The 20,202-nt window shown below is 47.2% G+C and overlaps 1 protein-coding gene across 1 annotated transcript in view; it reads right to left on the bottom strand.

Moving 5' to 3' along the window:
* ATP10B (ATPase phospholipid transporting 10B (putative)) overlaps nt 1-20,202 on the bottom strand; it is a 111,395-nt gene that overhangs the window by 58,235 nt on the left and 32,958 nt on the right. Inside the window, exons 4-7 of the mRNA XM_062189682.1 lie at nt 9,530-9,615; nt 7,033-7,139; nt 3,647-3,778; nt 441-568 (exon numbers count right to left, since the gene is read on the bottom strand). Of these exons, the coding sequence (XP_062045666.1) occupies nt 441-568; nt 3,647-3,778; nt 7,033-7,139; nt 9,530-9,615 (453 nt within the window). The remainder of the gene's footprint in view (nt 1-440; nt 569-3,646; nt 3,779-7,032; nt 7,140-9,529; nt 9,616-20,202) is intronic.

Genomic DNA, 20,202 nt, shown 5'->3' with positions numbered 1-20,202 from the left:
GCTTTTTCTCCTATATATAGCCAATTTTGTTCTTTTCCATCTCTATCAAATGCAAAAGCACTGTCCTGTGTTTTCTGTTTCTCACTGCCTGGGGCTTGAGAGTTCTCTGCAGCTCTGTGCTATTTTATCTTTTGCTCCTAAGTCATTAATGCTTTACCTGTTCTCTACCGGCAAAGGGGCAGACATACCTGGGTTACTGCTGTAATCTTACTCTCACGTGGAAAATTGGTAAATGTTTTCCACTTATTATCTGAAAGGCAAAGTCGCCTGCACAAGACAAGGCTGGTCCTGACATCATCTGCCATACAGATCCTTTCAAAGGCCCAGAAGAACGCCATGACTGGCTCCTCCTCGCAGTCTGGGGAGTTCTTCACTGGAATCAGCACTGGCTTTTCTCTGTTTTGCTCAATTGTAGTGGTATTGGCTACAGGTCTTCCTACCTGGAGCAGGATGATCATGGTGAGGAACATGTAGACGCCTCCCACAGCAGGGGAGAGGAAGCTGCCATCGGCATCTGGCACATCGAAAGGAGGGTGCTCTTCAAAGGTCCCGTTCCAGAGGCTGTAGCCTAAGGGGAGACAAAGCCAGGCATTAGGCAGGATCTCCACTCAGTCCTCCAGCTGGTCCGTGAAACCACCCGGACCCATTGCTGGAAACGGTATGCTTTGGAGGGGCCTGTTCTTACTCCATGTGACGTGGCTGTATGTGGGCGTGCTCACTTCTCTCCACGGTGGTCCTTCACATGCCCTTCACTTGCATCCAGCCTGCCATACCTCCGAAGACTACCAAGAGCATTACTTACGCTGTGATGCAGGGTTTGAAAAGAGAGAAAGGGACATGCGTCCTTCTCAGTTGTGTGGCGCAAAGTGCGTGGCTGGGGAGTCTCGAAAGACTCTGTCCCATGATCGCCATTCTCTTTCCTCTGTAGCTGCCTCTCTCTGTGTTTACCCATTCACTCCTCCCTTTATGAACACTTGTTCATTCTACGTGGAGTCTAGATTCTTGTCTCCATTCCTTACCAAATCATGGAGCTGCACACACAAGGACGAATCACACAGTACATGAGCAGTGCTAGGCCAGAGCCTGCATTGCCATGAGGGCCCAAGGCAGCGGCACGGGATGCAGGCTCAACCCTCATTCCTCATGTGCAAAGGGGATAACGACACCACTGACTGAAGGTAATGCACAATGAAGTGCATCCAGTACCTGCTCCAGAGCGCTGGAGCCCAGCCTCCCCGTCCATTAGTTAGACATGGTATCTTCCCGAAGGGATTATTGTGAGAATAGAACAACCAGATGCATAGCACGCTGTCAGCTGCAGGGCAGGAACTAGAGGGAATATGAGGCACAAGGAACACTTCCCTGCCCCATGACACTCTGCACCCAGGAGGTCAGGCCATATGTCACCATGTGTGTCAGGAAGAGAGAGACTTAAAGCCATGAGACTATTTGAAGGTGTTGTGATGGATCGAATGACTAAGGCCCAAACAGTGTCCCATAGTAGGAGCCCACTGGCCTTCTGAGAAGCAAGATGAGAGCACAAGAGAAGCCGAGAAGGCTGCGAGGAGGAGGAGGAGGACATCGTCATAGGAGTTCTGGAGCCCAGGCAGATACTGGGTGGTCAGGAAGGCCAGGAGAGCACAATCTGGACAAAGGAGAAACGTCACCTTCATGACATCACAGTAAAAATGTCTTCAAGAACTCAGCAAGACATTCCTTCCAGAACTGTCACCCCCTCCAGACCTGTGCTTTCATCAGGCACGGGCAGAGTCCTGTGGGGTGTATGGGGTGTTGTGCTCAGACACGATAGAATTCTTCCCCTTTCCATGAACTTTCTGAATTTATTTATTATTCCAGGGAATCTGCCAAGCTGTTTTGCCTGCACCTTATCTTGCTGTTACCTTGGAATCGTTAATTTTCTTTCTCTGAAGATGCAGTGTGAAGCTCTCAAAGAGCCTTTTTGCTCTGACATACCCCGAAACACCCATTCCAAAACCGAGACAAAGTTCCTGCAGCCTGTCTGAGGGCAGAGGTGGACCGTGGGTGGGCTGCTGGGGTGGGGGTGATTGTGTGCTTTGACTGCTTCCTTCTTTCCGCAGGAGTTCTCCTTTCAGCCATGAGCCCTCCGCACACCGAGTGCTACTGGACACGCCTGGGAAGCACAGTCATCGCAAGCTCCAGGCCCCCCGCAAGTGTGCATCTCCTCACCTGCAGCATCATGCCAAGAGTCTCCCTGAGCCCCGGGAAGGCCTTTGCCTTTCTGAAACCACCTTGTTCAAAACACCGGTGGTTATGCTTCCTGAAAGAGGCAAGTCGAGAGCAAACACTGTTGGTGCTTACTGGCTGGGAGTCAGCAGGGGCTTCCAGACACAGCACGAGCCCTTCTGCTTGCTTTTCGGTGTCTCTTTTAGCATCCTGAGAGCCATGCTCAGACTGCAGCCACAGCAAAGGAGCGTGGCTTAGAGTGTCAGAGAGGACACCTCGCTGCCTCCGCTCTGAGATCAACCTAAAGGGATCCAGATCCCTTCTGTCTCTGCCCCCTGCTGCTAGCCACACTCAGCTAGTGTAGACCTCGCCCTCAGCCCAGTTCCGGTTAGCTCTTCATTCTTGGCCTTGCTCTTGTGCACTCCACAGCCAGTTGCCCCTCTGTAAGAATGATTCTCATTCCTACCTTGGTGGTTTACTTGGGCTGTCCATGGGGATAACTGTGCCTTCGCCTCCTGCCCCTACCCTTGTCTCTGCCACCCACCTCCTATGGAACATGCATACTCCAGATGGGAGTCGGCTCCAGCAGCTGTTTCTTCAAGACTTCTCTGGTGCTCCTGTGATAGCTCCTGTGATGGGCTGAATAGCCCAGCCCCAAACTGAGATCCACCCTAACCCCTGGACCCTGTTAATAGGCATCTCATATGGAAAAGATGTGATTATGCCATGGAAGCTGAGATAGGGACAGTGTTCTGATCTCCCCGGTAGACCCAATGACGGAATCACCAGTTTCTTTACCAAACAAAGGCAGAGGAAGAGATAGCTACAGAGAAAGAGAAGGAAACACGAGCAGAGATTGGAGTGGGACGGTTTAAGGACAGAGGAAGGTGCCACAAACCAAGGAATGTAGGCCCCCACTAGGAGCTGAAGAGACAAGGACTAGTTTCTCTCCTTAGAGTCCCCAGGGGGAGCCAGACCTGCCCATACCTTGACTCTAACCCCAGTGAAACTGACTTTGGACTTTGAACCTGCAAGGCTGTCACAGAATAAATCAATGTTGTTTTGAACCTGAAGTGTGAGTTTTTAGACAGCAGCAGCGGGAAGCTAACAAAGCATGTGTGGCTGCCTCCCTCAGCATGGCCGACTGCATTACTGGTTTTGTTTACAGGTTGCTAGTCCCGGAGGAGCGGTCCTGGAACCGATTCATGCTGCGGTCCTCTGGGCTTCCGGGAGTATTTCTTGAGCACACACAGTGTGGGTGATATCCGTGCTATTTAAAGACTTCATTTGTATTTTCATTTCATTGGCATCTTCTTAAGTAGGCAGGATAGCCCCAGTTTGTAGATGAGCAAAGTGAAGCTCAGGGAATGAACGCAATTTAGCTCCTCCCCCACCCCCCCATACAAGATGGCTCTGTTGTTCTTTCCAGAATATTCCATACCTACAGCTCCAACAAGGCACATGAGGATGAGAAAGCCGATGCAGAAGAAGATGTCTGTGTTGATGCGTCGCTCAACCTTGCTTCGTTTGTACCGTGGGCCGCTGTTGTTGAGCAGGGCTTTTGTCTCATGGCCTTTGAGAGAAAATGAAGACATGAGTCCCTTGGCCCCAGACCGTACCCTTGGCTCTTCTTACGGGAGCTTATGATAGAAATGAGGCTTCCTTCTCTGCACCTGCCTTGGAGAGGCTGCGGGAACAGCTTGGGGGGCGGGGCTGGCCTGCATCAGCACACATCTACCAGGCATCCTGGCCCTGGCCATGCCAGCACGCAGAGGGAACCCCTCATTATGGGTGGCCACAGGCCTGTAAGTGTATGAGGACACATTTCTGGCTAAGGAGAGCATGTGGTCTTGAGGAAGAACCACCCTTCTGTTTTGCACAGAGGCGTTGTTCTGTCTGGTGGTAGATACACCGGGAAGACAGAGGATTTGCACAAGCAAACAGGTATAGTTATTAGTAAGTGCCATAAAATAAATAATAAGCAAATACATGGGATAAGGTAGATGAGAGGTAGAGTTAGAACGCATAGCCAGGGAAAGCTGCTTAGTGGAGGTAACATTTAAAAGAGGTCTGAAGGGAGAAAGGAGAGAGATTTAGGTAGGGGGAACTGTATGTGCAAAAGTCCTGTGGTAGGGTAGTGCTTGGTGCCTATCATTTCCATCCTTGTGTCATTGGTTGTGCTTAAGGCACTGGTGTTGCCTGTGCAAGTGTAGCAGAGACCAAAGTTTCCTACCCAGCACTAACCCTGGGAAGCTCTACTCCTATGCTGGCATTCTGCGTAAAATTTTGTTCCAAGAAAGGATTGCAGAGATCGAAAACTACAAATCTCTTCTCGTCAGCAACTTTATCCATCAGGGAAACTGAGGACCAGTGATTGGAAGGGACCTACCTAACCACAAAGAATAAATTAACATCAGAGCTACAGGGGGAAGCCAAGGCCACAGGGCTAAGAACTAAGAGTCAAGCAGAGACATTTTCTGAAGACACAGTCTCTCCCTTGGGGCTGCTATATTTTAATTATCATGCTGTACAGCCAAATTAAAAAATGCCAGCTACATATTTTCCCTACAAAAATAAAGAAAAGCAATACATCAGCTCCAGAAGCAAAGGGCTTTAATGCTGATTAGCTGGTTGCCTTGTGGATTTAAAGTAGCAACAAAACAGTGGGAGTGAACAAACTCTAGGCTTATTAAATTAGACTCAAGTCAGTACAGTTGATAGGGGCTCCTGCAGCCTGACAAGTGTGTGCCAGCTATGCTGATGGAATAGCAGGCTTCCTGCCTGCCTCGAGCTCACCCCATACAGGGCCCATCCTGGGCCCATCCCCTCTACCCACCTGCCCTCTGCCTTCTGGGATTCCTCTGCTCTCTGGCAACAGTTGAGTTCAACAGGAAGCAGTATGATTCTACATGGGCTGTAGAACCAGACAGAGCTCACCTCTGCAGATACTTGACCTTGGGTCACATAGAGTTCATCTCAGGAAAAATACAACCTTGGATGAATGAATCCAGCCTCCTTGGTAAAATGGGAGCTAATGGTTGTGTGTACGTTTGGGTGTGGGGGAGTGGGTCGATACACACCAAGTACCTAAGTTCTTCCCTGGTACACAATAGGGACTCAGAAGTGTTTGAAGTGGGGAGCCCAGAGCTGCACACTGCATTTCTTCCTTCTGGAAAGCTCCTTGGGGGCTTTTTGGGCCTTTGACGCTGTGTCCTCCTTTATGGCCATGGATAATATCAACAGAGAGAAGCTAACTAACTCTGGACCGACTATTCTCAAGCAGGGGTGATTGCTACTTTTCTGGGGACACCTGGCAGTGTTGTGAGAATTTTTTGGCTTTGTCAGCCTGGAGGTGGGGCAGATGCATCTGGTGGTTCGAGGCCTGGGATGCTGCCAAGCATCCTGCAGGATTGCCCCTGCCACAAGAAAACCCTCTGCCTCAGGGCTGAGCAGTCCTGCTCCAGCTTATACCCCTTCAACACTCAGGGTCATTTTGTCCTTTTTCTTATTCTTCGGGAAAGTTAATTCATTTCAAGTTCTTTTCACGGATGCTCTCAGCAGGACAGTATCACCCCATAATGTGGGGACTATTTGGGCCTTTGGCATTAAATGTTTAACCAGCTTGCTCAGGGACACACAGAACAGGAGTGCAGTTCACCTCCAGGCAGCTGGTCTACCCAGAGCCACCGTTTGCATTAGCATGCTCTCTAAATTTGTCCCCTCTTGAAGTGCTCCCGTAACTTAGGGCTTTTGTTATCTACTCAGAGAAGCCAAACTCTAAATACATGTGGGTTATTATTTTCCTTTGGGGGACAGACTGCTGGAAATTCCATGTGTAGGATGTCGGCTAGGCAGCACTGGGTTCCATTGCTAAAGACCTGGGAAAGAAGTTACCTGAACTGATAAACACAACCCCCTTTCCCAAATTAGGGAAAGCTGGCTAGATTGTGGAGTATTTTTAACAAGTCTTGCTTGTCTCTGATAATCCTAAAATGTGAATTAGGGTAGCCAGATATTTAAGTGCTTCTGTTACATTCACCAAAAATAGAGTTCTATTTAGACCAGAACCAACTAAACCAAACCAAAAAATATCCTCAAGTGTGGCAGTGAATAGCAGATAAGAAAGAGCCTCTTCTGGAGTCTTCCAGTGAGGTAGATGCTCCAGGGAGACCACGGAAGGTGTCTGGAGTGACTCAGGGAACAACCAGTGTTACTGAGCACCCGAGCCAATGGCAGCCACGCAGGGCCCTGCGACATTTTAGATTTGTTATGATAAAGCTGCTGTCCCCTTTTTTACATTGTGGGGCAGAATCAAAGTAGAAAGGGGACATAGACCCTTATATCTGGACGTAGAAATTGAATAAATAACAAAACCAGCAGCTAAAACCCATTGAGCCCTCACTTTCCTGGAGACCCTGCTGGGTGCCTTTCATACGTTAACAATATTTGATCCTCAAAAATGCTCCATGAGACACTTACAGATATTCTTCCCATTGTACTGGTGAGGAAATGAAGGCACACAAGGTCAAGTTGCTTGGTAAGGCTAATCCAGAGGTTCAACGGGAAACTCCTCAGCCTGCCTTTTGTCAGGGTCTCCAACCTCCTGGGTGGATGCATGCGAATCCCTCTCCTGTCTGGTTCAGAGGCGTGAGCTACACGTGGACACTCGAGCTGCTATGATCGCAGCCTCCTCTGCCTAGATGACGTGTGGGAAGCCACAGGGCTCCAGCCCTTTGCTCTGAGTCCTGAAGGGAGGTTCTGAGGAGGGCATGGAGGAGGAAGGAAGAAGGGCAGTTGGGACGGAAGACACCGCTAAGGGACAATGACCTGCATAGATGACGATGCCAACAGCCACCTCGGTGTTTCTGATGGTGCAGCCTCGAAGCAGAAGACTCTCACTGCCAACGCCAGTCCTGGTTTGGTCGGGGTGCTCCCTGGGGAGGATGAAGGAAAGACAGGGGCTGGTTGGTGGTGCTGGTTGCTGTCACAGAAGCAGAAGTGGTGAACAGACTATCTTTTTCATAAGAGCAAGAGTAACTGGGAATCAAATCTCCTTCATGTTCAAGTGTATCTTTTTATTGGCTGGTTCATTAGAAGGCAACTGTCCACCCTGAGGAAATCATCATCTACCCCCACAAAAGACAAAACTCTGCCCCCAAACCCACACTCCAGTTGGTTTTAGGGGAAGTGTAGGGGAACTGGCGTCTACTAGGAACTTAGCTTTGTAGTGCTGGTCCCTAGCAGCTGGGTGAGAATGGGCACTCAAATGCTGCCTACAGGGACCCCCATCCTTGCAAGGAAAGAAGCCAGTTCCCCTACACTTCCCCTAAAACCAACTGGAGTGTGGGTTTGGGGGCAGAGTTCTGCCTTTTGTTGGGGTAGATGATGGAGGCTTCTACTTCTCCTAGTTTCCATGGGAGATGGGAGAGAAGGATGAGCTCTTAGCTCCTATCCCATTCAGTACTCTTGTTTGCAAGGATGCTCTGACCCTAATCTTGGCACTAGTGACATTTGGGGTGGCTAAGACTCTGTTGTGGGGATTGTTTTGTCTGTTGGAGGATGCTGAGTGCTCAGTAGCATCCCTGCCCTCCATTAGGAGATGTTGGCAGCATTCCTCTCCTGTTGGGACACTGCCAAATGTCCCCTGTTCAGGAAGTCTGGGATTGTCCCTGGTTCAGAGAACCACTGCTCTCTAAAGACCCTCCGGTGCATTTATAGGGTGGACGTTTAGCATGGCGGTTATGACGCCAGCATCCTGTATCAAAGGACCCAGGTGTGGTCCCTGGCTCCAGTTCCTGTCTCCAGTTTCCTGCCGATGCGGACCCTGGAACGCAGCAGTGATGGCTCAAGTTGCTGTGCACTGGAGCGGGTGACATCCAGATGCCTGCCTCGGAAGTCCTCTTCTCTCATGCTCTTTTTTAGTTGTTTCCAGTTGCTTTTCCTCTGCATTTTAGAAGTAATTTGCTTTTAAAAGCTGTTGTCTCTCCTATATTGTTCTTATTCTTTCCTCTCTTGAATTCTTCCTCAGGACACCCTAAATGGCCCTAGCAAAGTCTTTGTTAGCCTCAATCCTGAATCGGTTGGGAGAGTGGTTGGCACAGCATGGCTCAGCTCTGCCTTGCACAGCACTGGAACACATACTGCAGTTGGAGTCAGAAGACCCCCGTTTAAACATCCTGGCTTCATCTTGTCCCTGCTGTCTGACTTCGGGTGACTCCTGTTTGCAGGATGGAAGGCCCATTCCCTATCTGAGCAACAGGGATCATGACAGCTGCTCCCCTGGGTGGCTGTGAAGACTACAGGAGAGGGTGTTCTGGGAAGGTACTCTAAAACACGGGGCAAGGGCACTGCTGTGCATCCATTACCATTGCTTTTACTTTGCAGAAACATCAGCAGTCCAATATGGGATCAGAATTACACTACCATCTTTAGGGCGAACCAAAATTGGGCAGTAAGAATCACAGTAACTGGGGGCAGGTGTTGTGGTATAGTAGGGCTAGGCCGCCGCCTGCAGTGTTGGCATCCCATATGGGCGCCGGTTCCAGTCCCAGCTGCTCTTCTTCCAATCCAGCTCTACGCTATGGCCTGGGAAAGCAATGGAAGATGAAGTACTTGGACCTCTGCACCCATGTGGGAGACCCAGAAGAAGCTCCTGTCCTGGCTTCAGATTGGTTCAGCTCTGGTGTTTGTGGCCATTTGGGGAATTCCAGTGAATGGAAGACCTTTCTCTTGTCCCTCCCTCCCTGTCTGTAACTCTACCTCTCAAATAAATAATTTTTTTTTTAAAGAATCACAATAATTACAGCAGCAGCAGCAGCAGCCACTATACACTGGGAACTTACATGTTGCTGTGGCAAGAGGTTTGTTTATGAAAAACAACTTAATTTTTAGAAAAAAAAATTCCTATGATACAGAGCATAGAATTTGTATTTCACAGATGTACAAAACAAGGGCCAGAGAAGTTCATGAATTTACCCAAGCTCACACAGCTGATGACTGGGAGAACTCCAATTCAAATCCGGGTCCAACTGCAAAGTGCTGCTGCTCTGTTCTTACCAACAGTGCAATACACATACTTTTAGAAAATCCCATCTTCACCAAACCAGATTTGCTCCCTTGACTCAGGGCATAATCTCAATCTAGAAAAGTCATTAGCACATTTAACCATGGCAGACGATTCATTCTTTGTGTCCAACTTAGCTGTCCTGAGCCGGTCTTTGTGATAGAAAGAACCAATCCCCCAGGATCCAGTTGCTTGTCTGTTTGCATATTTTCAGGCTGCAGAAGAGGTGTTCTCCAGCGGCACAGGCCACTGCATACTTACATGTAGCCCTTGAACTTGTTGAGGTGGTTGTTGGGTTTCTCACACACGATGGTGCTGTGGAAATGCTCCGGCTGGAAGTGCACCTCCTATGGGAGACAGAGGACTCCGTGAAGTTATTAAGTCCAAGGGATCTGCTCGTAATAGGATCAAGAGGGAGCTAATCACTACTAGAACCATTGAAATAAGGTAATCCTGCTTCATCACCCGGTGGTAGCTGTATCGTGTCAGAACCAGAGTTAAATCCTCATCGAAGAGGAGAAAGTGGATGCAAATGGCAAGCTGGCTACAGGGAATGGGCAGGTGTGGCTCTGCCCACCCTTCTCTGGCAGGGTGGGGTTTGAGCCCCCAGTGCTGTGCAGAACTGACTGCAGTCGGAGGCCTGTCCTGAGTCTGTGTTGTCCAGTCTGCAAGCCACTAAGGACTTGTGGCTGTGGAGCATTTGAAATGTGGTAGTTTGATTGAGGGAATTTCTTCCCTCTTTTAGTCTCTTCATAATTTTATATATTTTTGATAGTTAACACATGATTTGATAGATAACCCATGAATGGGATACAGTTTGATGTATGTATGTATGCAATGTGTGCTGATCAAAACAGGTTGATTAGCATTTCCATCTCCTTGTCATTTATGTTCAGTGCTTTGGAGTTCTTCTCTTCTGGTTCTTCATCACATACATAATGGGTGATTGTACACTGTATCACCCCGAGGTGCTGTAGAACATGAGAACGTACTGTTCCTGATTGTGTTTGGTGCCCATTTCAACCTCCCTCCATCCCCTACTCTTCCTAGCCTTTAGTCATTACTATAAGAGTTGGCTTTTAAACGTAATTTAATTTTAATTTAAAGTGAAGTAGCTCCTTATGGTTAGTGGTTACCACAGTAGGTAGAACAGGATTATATGTTACTGCCACATATAGATATAGATAGCCACAGCTCATATGCTTATATATATATTTCTAATGTTTAAAAAATATATCCACACATATATTTATATAAGCATGCACATACACATTTACAGTTTACAAAAATGAGATTGTGTGACCCATATATCTTGAACTTTTATTTTGAAAGATCCACTTGAAAGGCAGAGAGATAGGAAACAGATAAAAAGAGAGGGAGAGGCTTTCCATCTGAAGATTCACTCCCTAGATAACCACAACCGCCAGACTGAGTCAGGTGGAAGCCAGAAGTCCAGAACTCTATCTGAGTCTCCCCATGGATAGAAATGGCTCATGTACTTGGGCCACCATACTTTGTCTTCCTGGGCACACTAGCAAGAAGCTGAATCAGAGGTGGAGCAAAGAGGCCCTCGAATTGGCATTCTGGTACAGATGGGGTTGTGTCCCAAGCAGTGCTTTAACCCATTGTGCTACAATGCCCACTCCTATCTTTGACATTTTTACATGCTATTAAATTTTTCTACTTTTTTTTTTTTTTGACAGGCAGAGTGGATAGTGAGAGAGAGAGAGAGACAGAGAGAAAGGTCTTCCTTTTGCCGTTGGTTCACCCTCCAATGGCCGCTGTGGCCGGCGCATCTCGCTGATCCGAAGCCAGGAGCCAGGTGCTTCTCCTGGTCTCCCATGCGGGTGCAGGGCCCAAGCACTTGGGCCATCCTCTACTGCACTCCCAGGCCATAGCAGAGAGCTGGCCTGGAAGAGGGGAAGCCGGGACAGACTCCGGCGCCCCAACAGGGACTAGAACCTGGTGTGCCAGCGCCGCAAGGCGGAGGATTAGCCTGTTAAGCCACAGCGCCGGCCAAATTTTTCTACTTCTTTAACACCAGTTGCGTGAATGTACCACAGGTCTATTAACCATTTCACTAGTGAATATTCATTCTCACTGTGTGAATTTGTTTTCCTGTTGTAAAAATGTTGTAAAAACCAGTACCTAATAAAACAAACTGAATAGCATTCATTGGACTCTCATTTCTGTCCGACACTGTGATAGCTTCATGCACGCTAATTTCTGTAAGCAGTTATTCACTGAAGCAGGTGCTTCACATATCCTCTGTCTGAAGAGGGGAAAGCTGTGATTCAGAGGGTAGGCTGGGCTGGGATTGGAATCCAAGTCTACCTGCAGACCCTCTGTTCCTCACCTGCGTAGCGCCCTGCCTCCTGGGAAACAATCTGGTATCTACTCGAGGGAACTTGAAAAAGTTCATAGAAAATGTTGATTACGAAAAAGCTACGTATGAATTTCAAAACTTTTTTGCACCCAAATAAACTTAGCTTTCAATTTCAGTTTTCATGTAAGCACCTTCATATTTTAAACACAAGCTTGGCTCTTTTTTTTCCCCAGGTTTTTCAGTTGCATAAGTTCTTACAGTGAATCAGGAGTGAAATGCAGCTACGGGGACAGAGGACTTCCTCTCTAGCTTGATTCCTCCTTGACTAGCACTATGCTCAACTCTGGAGCCCCCGTCTCTTCGCTTGTGGAATGAGGCTAACTCCACCTGCCCTGCCCATCTCAGCTGTGCATCAGAACACAGAGTCCAAGTGGGGACGTTTTGAGATGTGTGACCAGCTATGCACATAGAGGGTAGCAGAGCTAAAGGTGGGCTGGAAATGGTTTCCTGGGCAGAGCTTTTAGCACTGGAGTGAACTCATCACTGAAAGCTGTAAGGTAGAGCTGTTCAAAGGGGTAAATTGATTTGAAGAAATGATAGCATTTTCTGGCTCCGTGTAAATACATTGTCCATCGCATCTGTGGGGGTGCCAACATAAATAAACCCTCGACTCACTTGAAATAAATTACCCATCCAGGAGTTTCTAAAAATACGGCCCTTTTCCCTCCAGGTATCGATTCTTTCAGGGACAAACACTTGCCGAGTTCTGAAACGATGACAAATCATGCTGTAATTTGTCAGCTGCTCTCAGGCCCCTGATGAAGCCGTGTGCTTCACTCCTGAGCCTTAACTCAGCTCAGGGCTGGGTTTCTAAATCCAAAGTCACTCCAGATATGAGTGGCAGAGGGGCCTGAGATCATCAACTGAGCTAATGATCCTACCGTAGTGACTCCTGAGTCCCTGTTGTCTGGTGGATAGCCACGGCATGGATGGTCGCCATGGTGACGTCTGCCTCTCGTCAGCAACCTTCCTCCTGCAATGCCCATTCCCAGGTTCCATGTTCTTCTTTCCTTCTGGGCACTGGCTGCATGTCCTTTGTCTGTCTGACATTTTTCTTGCAGGGGTGATCTTGCTCTTTCCAGCTAACTCCCATGGGCTCCTCTCCAACCCTCCACCCAAAGGGGCTGTGGAGAGGGGGGCCACATGGGTCCTGTTGTCTCCACAGATGACTACTTGGGCTGGCTTGCTGTCACTCAGGGGAAGCTGCTGGGATATCCCAAGGTCAAGGGAATTTCCCAGTCTTACTAATCTGCCGGGGTCCTTATTTTAACCTCACTCAGAGGTTTCTGATTCCCTTCAGAGACAGGTTAAGACTCCCTCACCATCCGACAGTTGTCTTAGCTTATGGATGAAGCTCACCTAGCTGACTTTTTCTTTTTGATCCAAACTTTCATGTAAGGCACTGCTCTGTGATCAAAGTCCTATTTATTGGACAAATGCCTGGGGAGCACTCAAGAGACAGGAAGAGGTGAGCTCTTGCCAGAGAAGAGTGTGTGTGTCTCTTCAGCCAGATCTGCCTATCTGGAGCACTTTGTATGTGCCAGGCATGTGTCATTAAGGTCTTCTGGAGAATGCAGTATAGCAAGTGTCTCACTGCTGGCAAGTAACAGAGCCAGGATTGCAACTCACATCACTGGAATCTGATCATCGTGGTCATCATCAGCACTCATCACCTTTATTCCTCCTCCTCCTGTCATCAATGTCAGTGCTGCAGCATTCACTGGGTGCTGATTAGGTACCAAGCACCAACTATTTTATTAATGTCATCTCCTTTAATTCTCACAATAGCTCCATCAGGTAGGCGCCATTATTATCTCTATTGTTCGATGGAAGAAGGAAGGCTTCGAGAGAATCATGATTTCCCAAGTGCCATACAGCAGACAGCCTTTCACTGCAGGCTCGCTCACTCTGGAGCAGGCAGCTCGAGGCAGCTCTCAGAAGCACAGAGCTGTTTGGTTGCCCAGGCAGAAGGCCAGCATGTCTCCCCGTGGTCCTGTTTCCCTTTCTTTGTTCAATTTCTACTTCCTGTGAATCAAGGAACTGAGATGATAAATGAATTTGTTCCCTAATATGAAGCAGAAAATATATAAACATGCTACAGCTGATGAGCAATGTCGGATTACTTCTTCCAAATATGTTTTCATTTTAAAGTAGGGTCCCTACAAAGGGTAAAGGTTTTTAATTGCCTGGACTACATTCTTTTGAGGATCTTATATTTAATTTTTTTAACATATAAAAGGTTTTTTGTTTTGTTTTGTTTTACCACCTCCTCTATGCAGCCCACTCCAACCAATCCCATAGACCTTTATATCAATCAGAATGCACTACTCTTTTTTTATGTGTTTCTGCTCAACACTGCTTGTTCCTCCATTTAACACTTCTGTGTCCGGATCTATTCACCCTCCGGTAAACTGTCAGCTTCCTAAGTTCCTGTAACACCTGTTTTAATGGGCATACCATAAAGAGTCGTTGAGGTCAAGTTAATACTGGATATGGTTACATTAGGAATGTAGGTACTGAATGGAGAGACAGGAAGCTGTGTGGACTGCTACACAAAGCTGTAAAAGACTGAGTCATACAATTAGAGAAGGCGTCAGGTACATTCTTAACTTTGTTTGGTGGAAATAAGTCATTGATTGCATGAGAATTCTTGGGTGCACCTTGTAAGACTGCAGTCAAAGCCCTAGATGCCAGCCCAGGCCAGCCTAGTCTTCCATTCACTCATGCTTGCATACACTTATTCATTTCTGAGTACCTGTGATATATGAACCATAGGGGAAAGTGAGAGAGAGAGGGAAGAAGGGGAATATTGACACAAATCAGTTATGGCAGCCATAAAACGAGTTCCCAGTTTAGTTCAGGTGTGTGCATGGCGGTTATCTTTGAAAGCAAAAGAAAAGTGGGCCAAAGGCCAGTGGGTAATAACTCCCTGGGGCTGAGGTACTCCTTACTGACCTATGTCTCTGATACAGCCAGCCTGCCACTTCCCAGGGAGACAGGGGAGGCCAAGATGGAGTAATCACCTTAAAATACATTCCAGTAGCTAGAAAAGGCCACTTTCCTTGCAGTTGTCTCAAGTTTTACTTTTCTAAGCTTCAAAACTGTGATATCAAAGGGATCCATCAATGTGGTTGAGTCAACATCGGAGTGATCTTCTGTAATGGTTTGCCATGGATCCCAGTGTCCTGGCTGCCCACCTGCCACTCCCCACTTCATGCACAACTCTCTGATTTCCTTTTCAGAAATTATCTTTCCTTACTGGTTCAGAATCTTGACTGGCATGCAAGGCAAGACACCCTGCCTAGTGGATTCTCCCACTGTGGGGCTTTGACTTGAATGGAATGACCCAAGGCAGGGAGAGAAAAACAATACCATCAAGTAACTACTTCTCCCACCCCTGTCCAACCTGCTGCAGTTTCCAGGATCTTGTCTCTGTGCCTGCCTCTTCAGATTTCATTTGGTTTTGAGTGATGCTGTGTGCTCCTCTCCCTCTCTTCTCTACCTGCTCTAGTAATATTTGCATTTTAGTAAGGTCGAATCACTTTGTTATTTGTGAAGAACCCTAATTAAATTTGGCCTACTTGGGTGGGAGGATGATTTCACATCCCATATTGGAGTGCCTGAGTTCAAGTCCCAGTTCTGCTGCCAATTCCAGTGTCCTGCTAATGGACATCTTGGGAGGAAGCAGGTAATGGCTCAGTATTTGTGTCCCTGCCACCCACCTGGGGACTGGAATGGAGTTCCAGCCTCCTGGCTTTGGCCTGGCCCAGCCCCAGGGCTGTTGTGGGCCTCTAGGGGTTAAACCAGCCTGTATCTCTGTCTCTTTCAAATAAACAGACAATATTTTAAAAACTGGATTACTCCCTCTTATATAGAATACTTCCTTCTGGGATTTTAAAAAATAATGATGTTTGTTTATTTGATAAGGTGAGAGTTTACAAATGCTGCCCCTTATTTACTTCATCTTACTCAATCTTTCCAACTCTGGCATGAAGTGTTTGGGACAGGTTAGCTCTATTTTATTGGAGAGAAAACTGACTACTGATTATACTATGTAACTTGTCTAAGGTCTCAGATCTTATTGGAACTTAGGTTTGTATGATGGTAAGCTTGTACTTTTTCTTTGTTTAATGCCAGCATTTAATGCTGTCTGCCCATTGAGCAGACCTCAGGGCCATTTTAATACTGTGTTCCCAATATTTCTATATTGACAATCTTTAAACCTGTTTGCTCACTCAAGGGTTCTATCTCTTAAAACCCCATCTCTGTCTACCACATGGCAGCCTGTTCTTTCTTTTTTTTTTTTTTATTATTTTTTGACAGGCAGGCTGGACAGTGAGAGACAGACAGAGAGAAAGGTCTTCCTTTTGCCGTTGGTTCACCCTCCAATGGCTGCCGCGGTAGGTGTGCTGCAGCCAGCGCACCGCGCCGATCCGGTGGCAGGAGCCAGGTGCTTCTCCTGGTCTCCCATGGGGTGCAGGGCCCAAGGACCTGGGCCATCCTCCACTGCACTCCCGGGCCACAGCAGAGAGCTGGCCTGGAAGAGGGGCAACCAGGACAGGATCGGTGCCCCGACCGGGACTAGAACCTGGTGTGCCAGCGCCGCAAGGCGAAGGATTAGCCTAGTGAGCCGCGGCGCCGGCCGCCTGTTCTTTCTTGAACTCAGACTTTTTTTGTTTGTTTGTATTGGTTGTTTCTAGGTATGGGGAATTCTGAATTTTCTACTTTGATTATATTCTTCTACTTTTAAAAAGTATTTATTTACTTAATTGAAATGCAGAGCAATAGAGAGATAGAGAGAGGGAGACAAGTGGGGATCAGAGAAAAAGGTACTTTCCATTTACGTGTTCATCTCCCTGCCCCAAATGTCTGTAACAGTCAAGTATGGGCCAGGCCAGCCCCAAACCAGGAGCTAGGAACTCCATCCAGGTTTCCCACATGGATACAGGAGCCCAAGTTCTTGAACCATCTTCCTGTGCATTCCAGGAAAGCTGGAAGGAAGCTGGATCAGAAGCAAAGCAGCCAGCTCTCTGATATGGGATGCAGGCTCTGTAAGTAGCAGCTTAACCCCCTGTACCACAATGCTGACCCCCTCACACAATTATTAATTGCCATACCATGCGCGTGTAACTTGTTATGTCTTATTTTTTTTTTTAATTGTCAAATACCAAGCTGGCTTTATAAGCCAGTGGTTCCTAATTGTTAGATTAAGCTACTGCAACTTGTCTATAACTCTATATGCAACAAATTACTATCTATAGGCAGAGTAAGAATAAGTCACACATATGTACCACTATTTTTCAAATTTCTATAGGTATTCCTGAGATTAATAATTTAAAAAGTCACTAAGTTCATAGTAGCTTTTTGTTTTCATGTTTTAAGTAACAACCAATTTGTTAAAAAAAAAAAAGATGGGACTCCTAGATGAGAGTTTTTAGAGGACAGGAAGCATGTCTGAGATCACTTTAATGTCCTTCTGTATCTACCAGGAAAAATCATTCAAGAAATATCTTGTTGACTGAAGAAAGAGAAGCCAGTCACACTCTCCTCTCCAATGCAGAATGCATTTTTTATTGTTTCTACTATGAGCCAAGAATGCGATAAGGACGAGTTGGACCAGTGATTGCCAAGCTGCTATGTATCTCTGGGAGCCCATTTCTCTGGGATCCTCAGGCTACAGGACTGTCAAGAAGAGCCCCCTCTTTTCTCCTACTCCCCAGCTGGGGGAGGGGACAAGGTTGACAATACAGCTACAGTAACCCTCACTGTGGACTGCTCACCTGGACTGCGAGAAGCAGTAGAGGGTACTGTGTAGAACAAGCATGCCAATGAAGGCAGATCTGTGGGAGGTCTGTGTCAACTTTGGAAGATTTCTATTTAGAGTTGCTGCTGTAGTTTACTAGTCTGTCAAGATGGTGAAAGCAAATGTTCTTCACACCCCAGCTGCTGAGCTAGGTGACTGAGGTTGCTTCCTGGTATAGAAAAGAAACAGCACCCTGATTTCTGAGAAGCCTATCTGAAACCTAATGAGTTACCAACATTTGATAAACCTTTCACTTCCTGATAGACAAAAGTTCTTTCCAAGATAACCCACAGCAGAGTGACTGGCAGTTACTCTCCTTCGGCTCTGGATGAGGAAATAGTGTGCACGTTCACACCCTGAAGGTCCCTGCCCGCCCTAGCTCTTGGGCAGACAAACAGGGATTGGGGGTTTGTGCTTGGCACAGTGCCTTTTTTAAAAATTTTATTTATTTATTTTTTTTGACAGGCAGAGTGGACAGTGAGAGAGAGAGAGAGAGAGAGAAAGGTTTTCCTTTGCCGTTGGTTCACCCTCCAATGGCCTCCGCGGCCGCTATACTGCGGCCGACGCACTGCGCTGATCCAAAGGCAGGAGCCAGGTGCTTATCCTGGTCTCCCATGGGGTGCAGGGCCCAAGCACTTGGGCCATCCTCCACTGTACTCCCTGGCCATAGCAGAGAGCTGGCCTGGAAGAGGGGCAACCGGGACAGAATCCGGCACCCCAACTGGGGCTAGAACCTGGTGTGCCGGCGCCGCTAGGTGGAGGATTAGCCTGTTGAGCCACGGCGCTGGCGGCACAGTGCTTAAGACACTGCTTGGGGCTTCCATATGCCAGATTAGAGTGTCTGGGTTTGAGTTCTGGCTCTGCTTCCAACTCCTGCTTGCTGCTAATATGCACCCTGGAAGATAGCAGGTGATGATGGCTCCAGCTCTTGGGTTCCTGCCACCCACGTGGGATTCTCAGGTTGCGTTCTGGGGCTCCTGGAGTCAACCTGGCTTAGTCTTGGCTGTTTCAGGCTCTTGGGGAATGAAGCAGAGAATAGAAAATATCTTTCTCTCTCGGCATTTCCAAAAACCAAGACCACCATGAACTGGGCTGTGTGAGGGAGGCTCTGTGTCATAACTGTCTGAGTTCTCCAGTGCCGAATATTCTTTTCCCTATTCAGGGCTAACTAAATGCAATTTTGAGATCTTGCTGTGGCACTTCCCCAACCTATGAGGCATGCCAAGCAAATACTCAGAAAAGGAGGGTTTCGAAAAATGTCATTTCCAAAAGGGATTCATTATTGGTGAGGTTGTTCATTAACAACGGTTTGTTGGAGCACATAGTCACAGTTTGTACCTCCTGGAGTCCTGGAGTGTGCTACAGTATCTGGCACAAAGAAAGCCTCCAGTCAGTATCTGGTGAGTGCAGGAGTGAATGGCATGGTGCCTCAAGTATGAGCAGCTGGCACCAGTTTGGCAGTGGCACCTTAAGGGTGTAATGCACAGGCAAACCATTTTTTGTACAAATTTTTCTTGTTCTGGGTAACTGAGACATAAGGAAGTGATCTGTGATCCATTATCTTATACTTCATATTTTGGCCAAAGGGGCCACAAATAAGACAGTATGGATTTTAGTTAGGGTGGCATTTGGTCTAGTAGTTGGGATGGCACTGGAGTCATCTGTGTTCCATGTCAGTGTTCGTGAGCTCCAGTCCTGGTTCTGCTCTCAGTCTCAGCTTCCTGCTGGTATATGCCCTGGAGAACATGGGATGGCTTCAGTGACTGGAGACCCAGATTGGAGTCCTGTCTCCTGATTTAGCTATGGCTACAGTGTGCACTTGTGGAGTTAGCCAGAAGATGGCAGATCGCTGTCTGTCTCTCTTTCTCTCAGCAAAGAAAAAAAAAAAAAAAAAAAAACCTGCATTAAGTTGCTCACAGAAGACAGGATCATAATGTGTCACCCGTGCTGGTAAACAACCACAAAATTAACCACAAAATTCCTAGCATACGCTCTGGCAATAGGAGCACCTCCTCAGAGTGAACTTACTCAGTGAACTACACTGAGACTGGCAAGAACAAATTCTATGGGAGCACAGAGAACAGATTGACAGGGTTCACTGTACAGAATACTGCCTAGGCAGAGGGTATTTTGAAAGAGGAAATAGCAGCAGACATCATAGGAAAGAGAGACAAAGGATACTGGGACACTCTCATTAAGGATTGATGACCTTGGTTGTACATAAATTAGGCTGATATAGAGTACTTCCAAAAATTCATAGAAAATTGAATTAAAAGATAAATTCATTTTGGTGCAAAAATTTTGATATCCATGACAGTACTTTCATAATAGCTACTTTTCATGAGCTTTCTGAAAACTGTATAGCACTGAGGGTCTTAGATATAATAGGTGTCTACTGCTGTGCTGCCCAGAATGCTCCTTAGAGCAGTGTTGGCCGTCAAGTTCAAGTGAAGGATGCCACTGACAGCATCCTCCCTCTCTGACCAGGGTTAACTGGTCTAGGGTTGGGTTCATGAGACCATCCAGGCCAATTAGTCTCTTTAATAATAGAGATATCAGGGGAGGTTTCTAGTCCTTGGCTGGGAGGTGAAGCTAAAGCACTAGTACCACTGGTGCCATGTTTCCTTCTACATAATAGAATCTGATTTGAGGGGTCAAAGCCAAACATGGAGAGAAACAGAGACAAGACATGGATGTCACATGAGGTTACTTCAAAAAGTTTATTAACAACTGAATTTAAATTTA

The sequence above is a fragment of the Lepus europaeus genome, chromosome 4, assembly GCF_033115175.1.
Source record: "Lepus europaeus isolate LE1 chromosome 4, mLepTim1.pri, whole genome shotgun sequence".
In the NCBI taxonomy this organism is placed as follows: Eukaryota; Metazoa; Chordata; class Mammalia; order Lagomorpha; family Leporidae; genus Lepus; species Lepus europaeus.
Note: the sequence above shows the minus strand (reverse complement) of the source record. Positions and strands in the feature narration are given on the sequence as shown.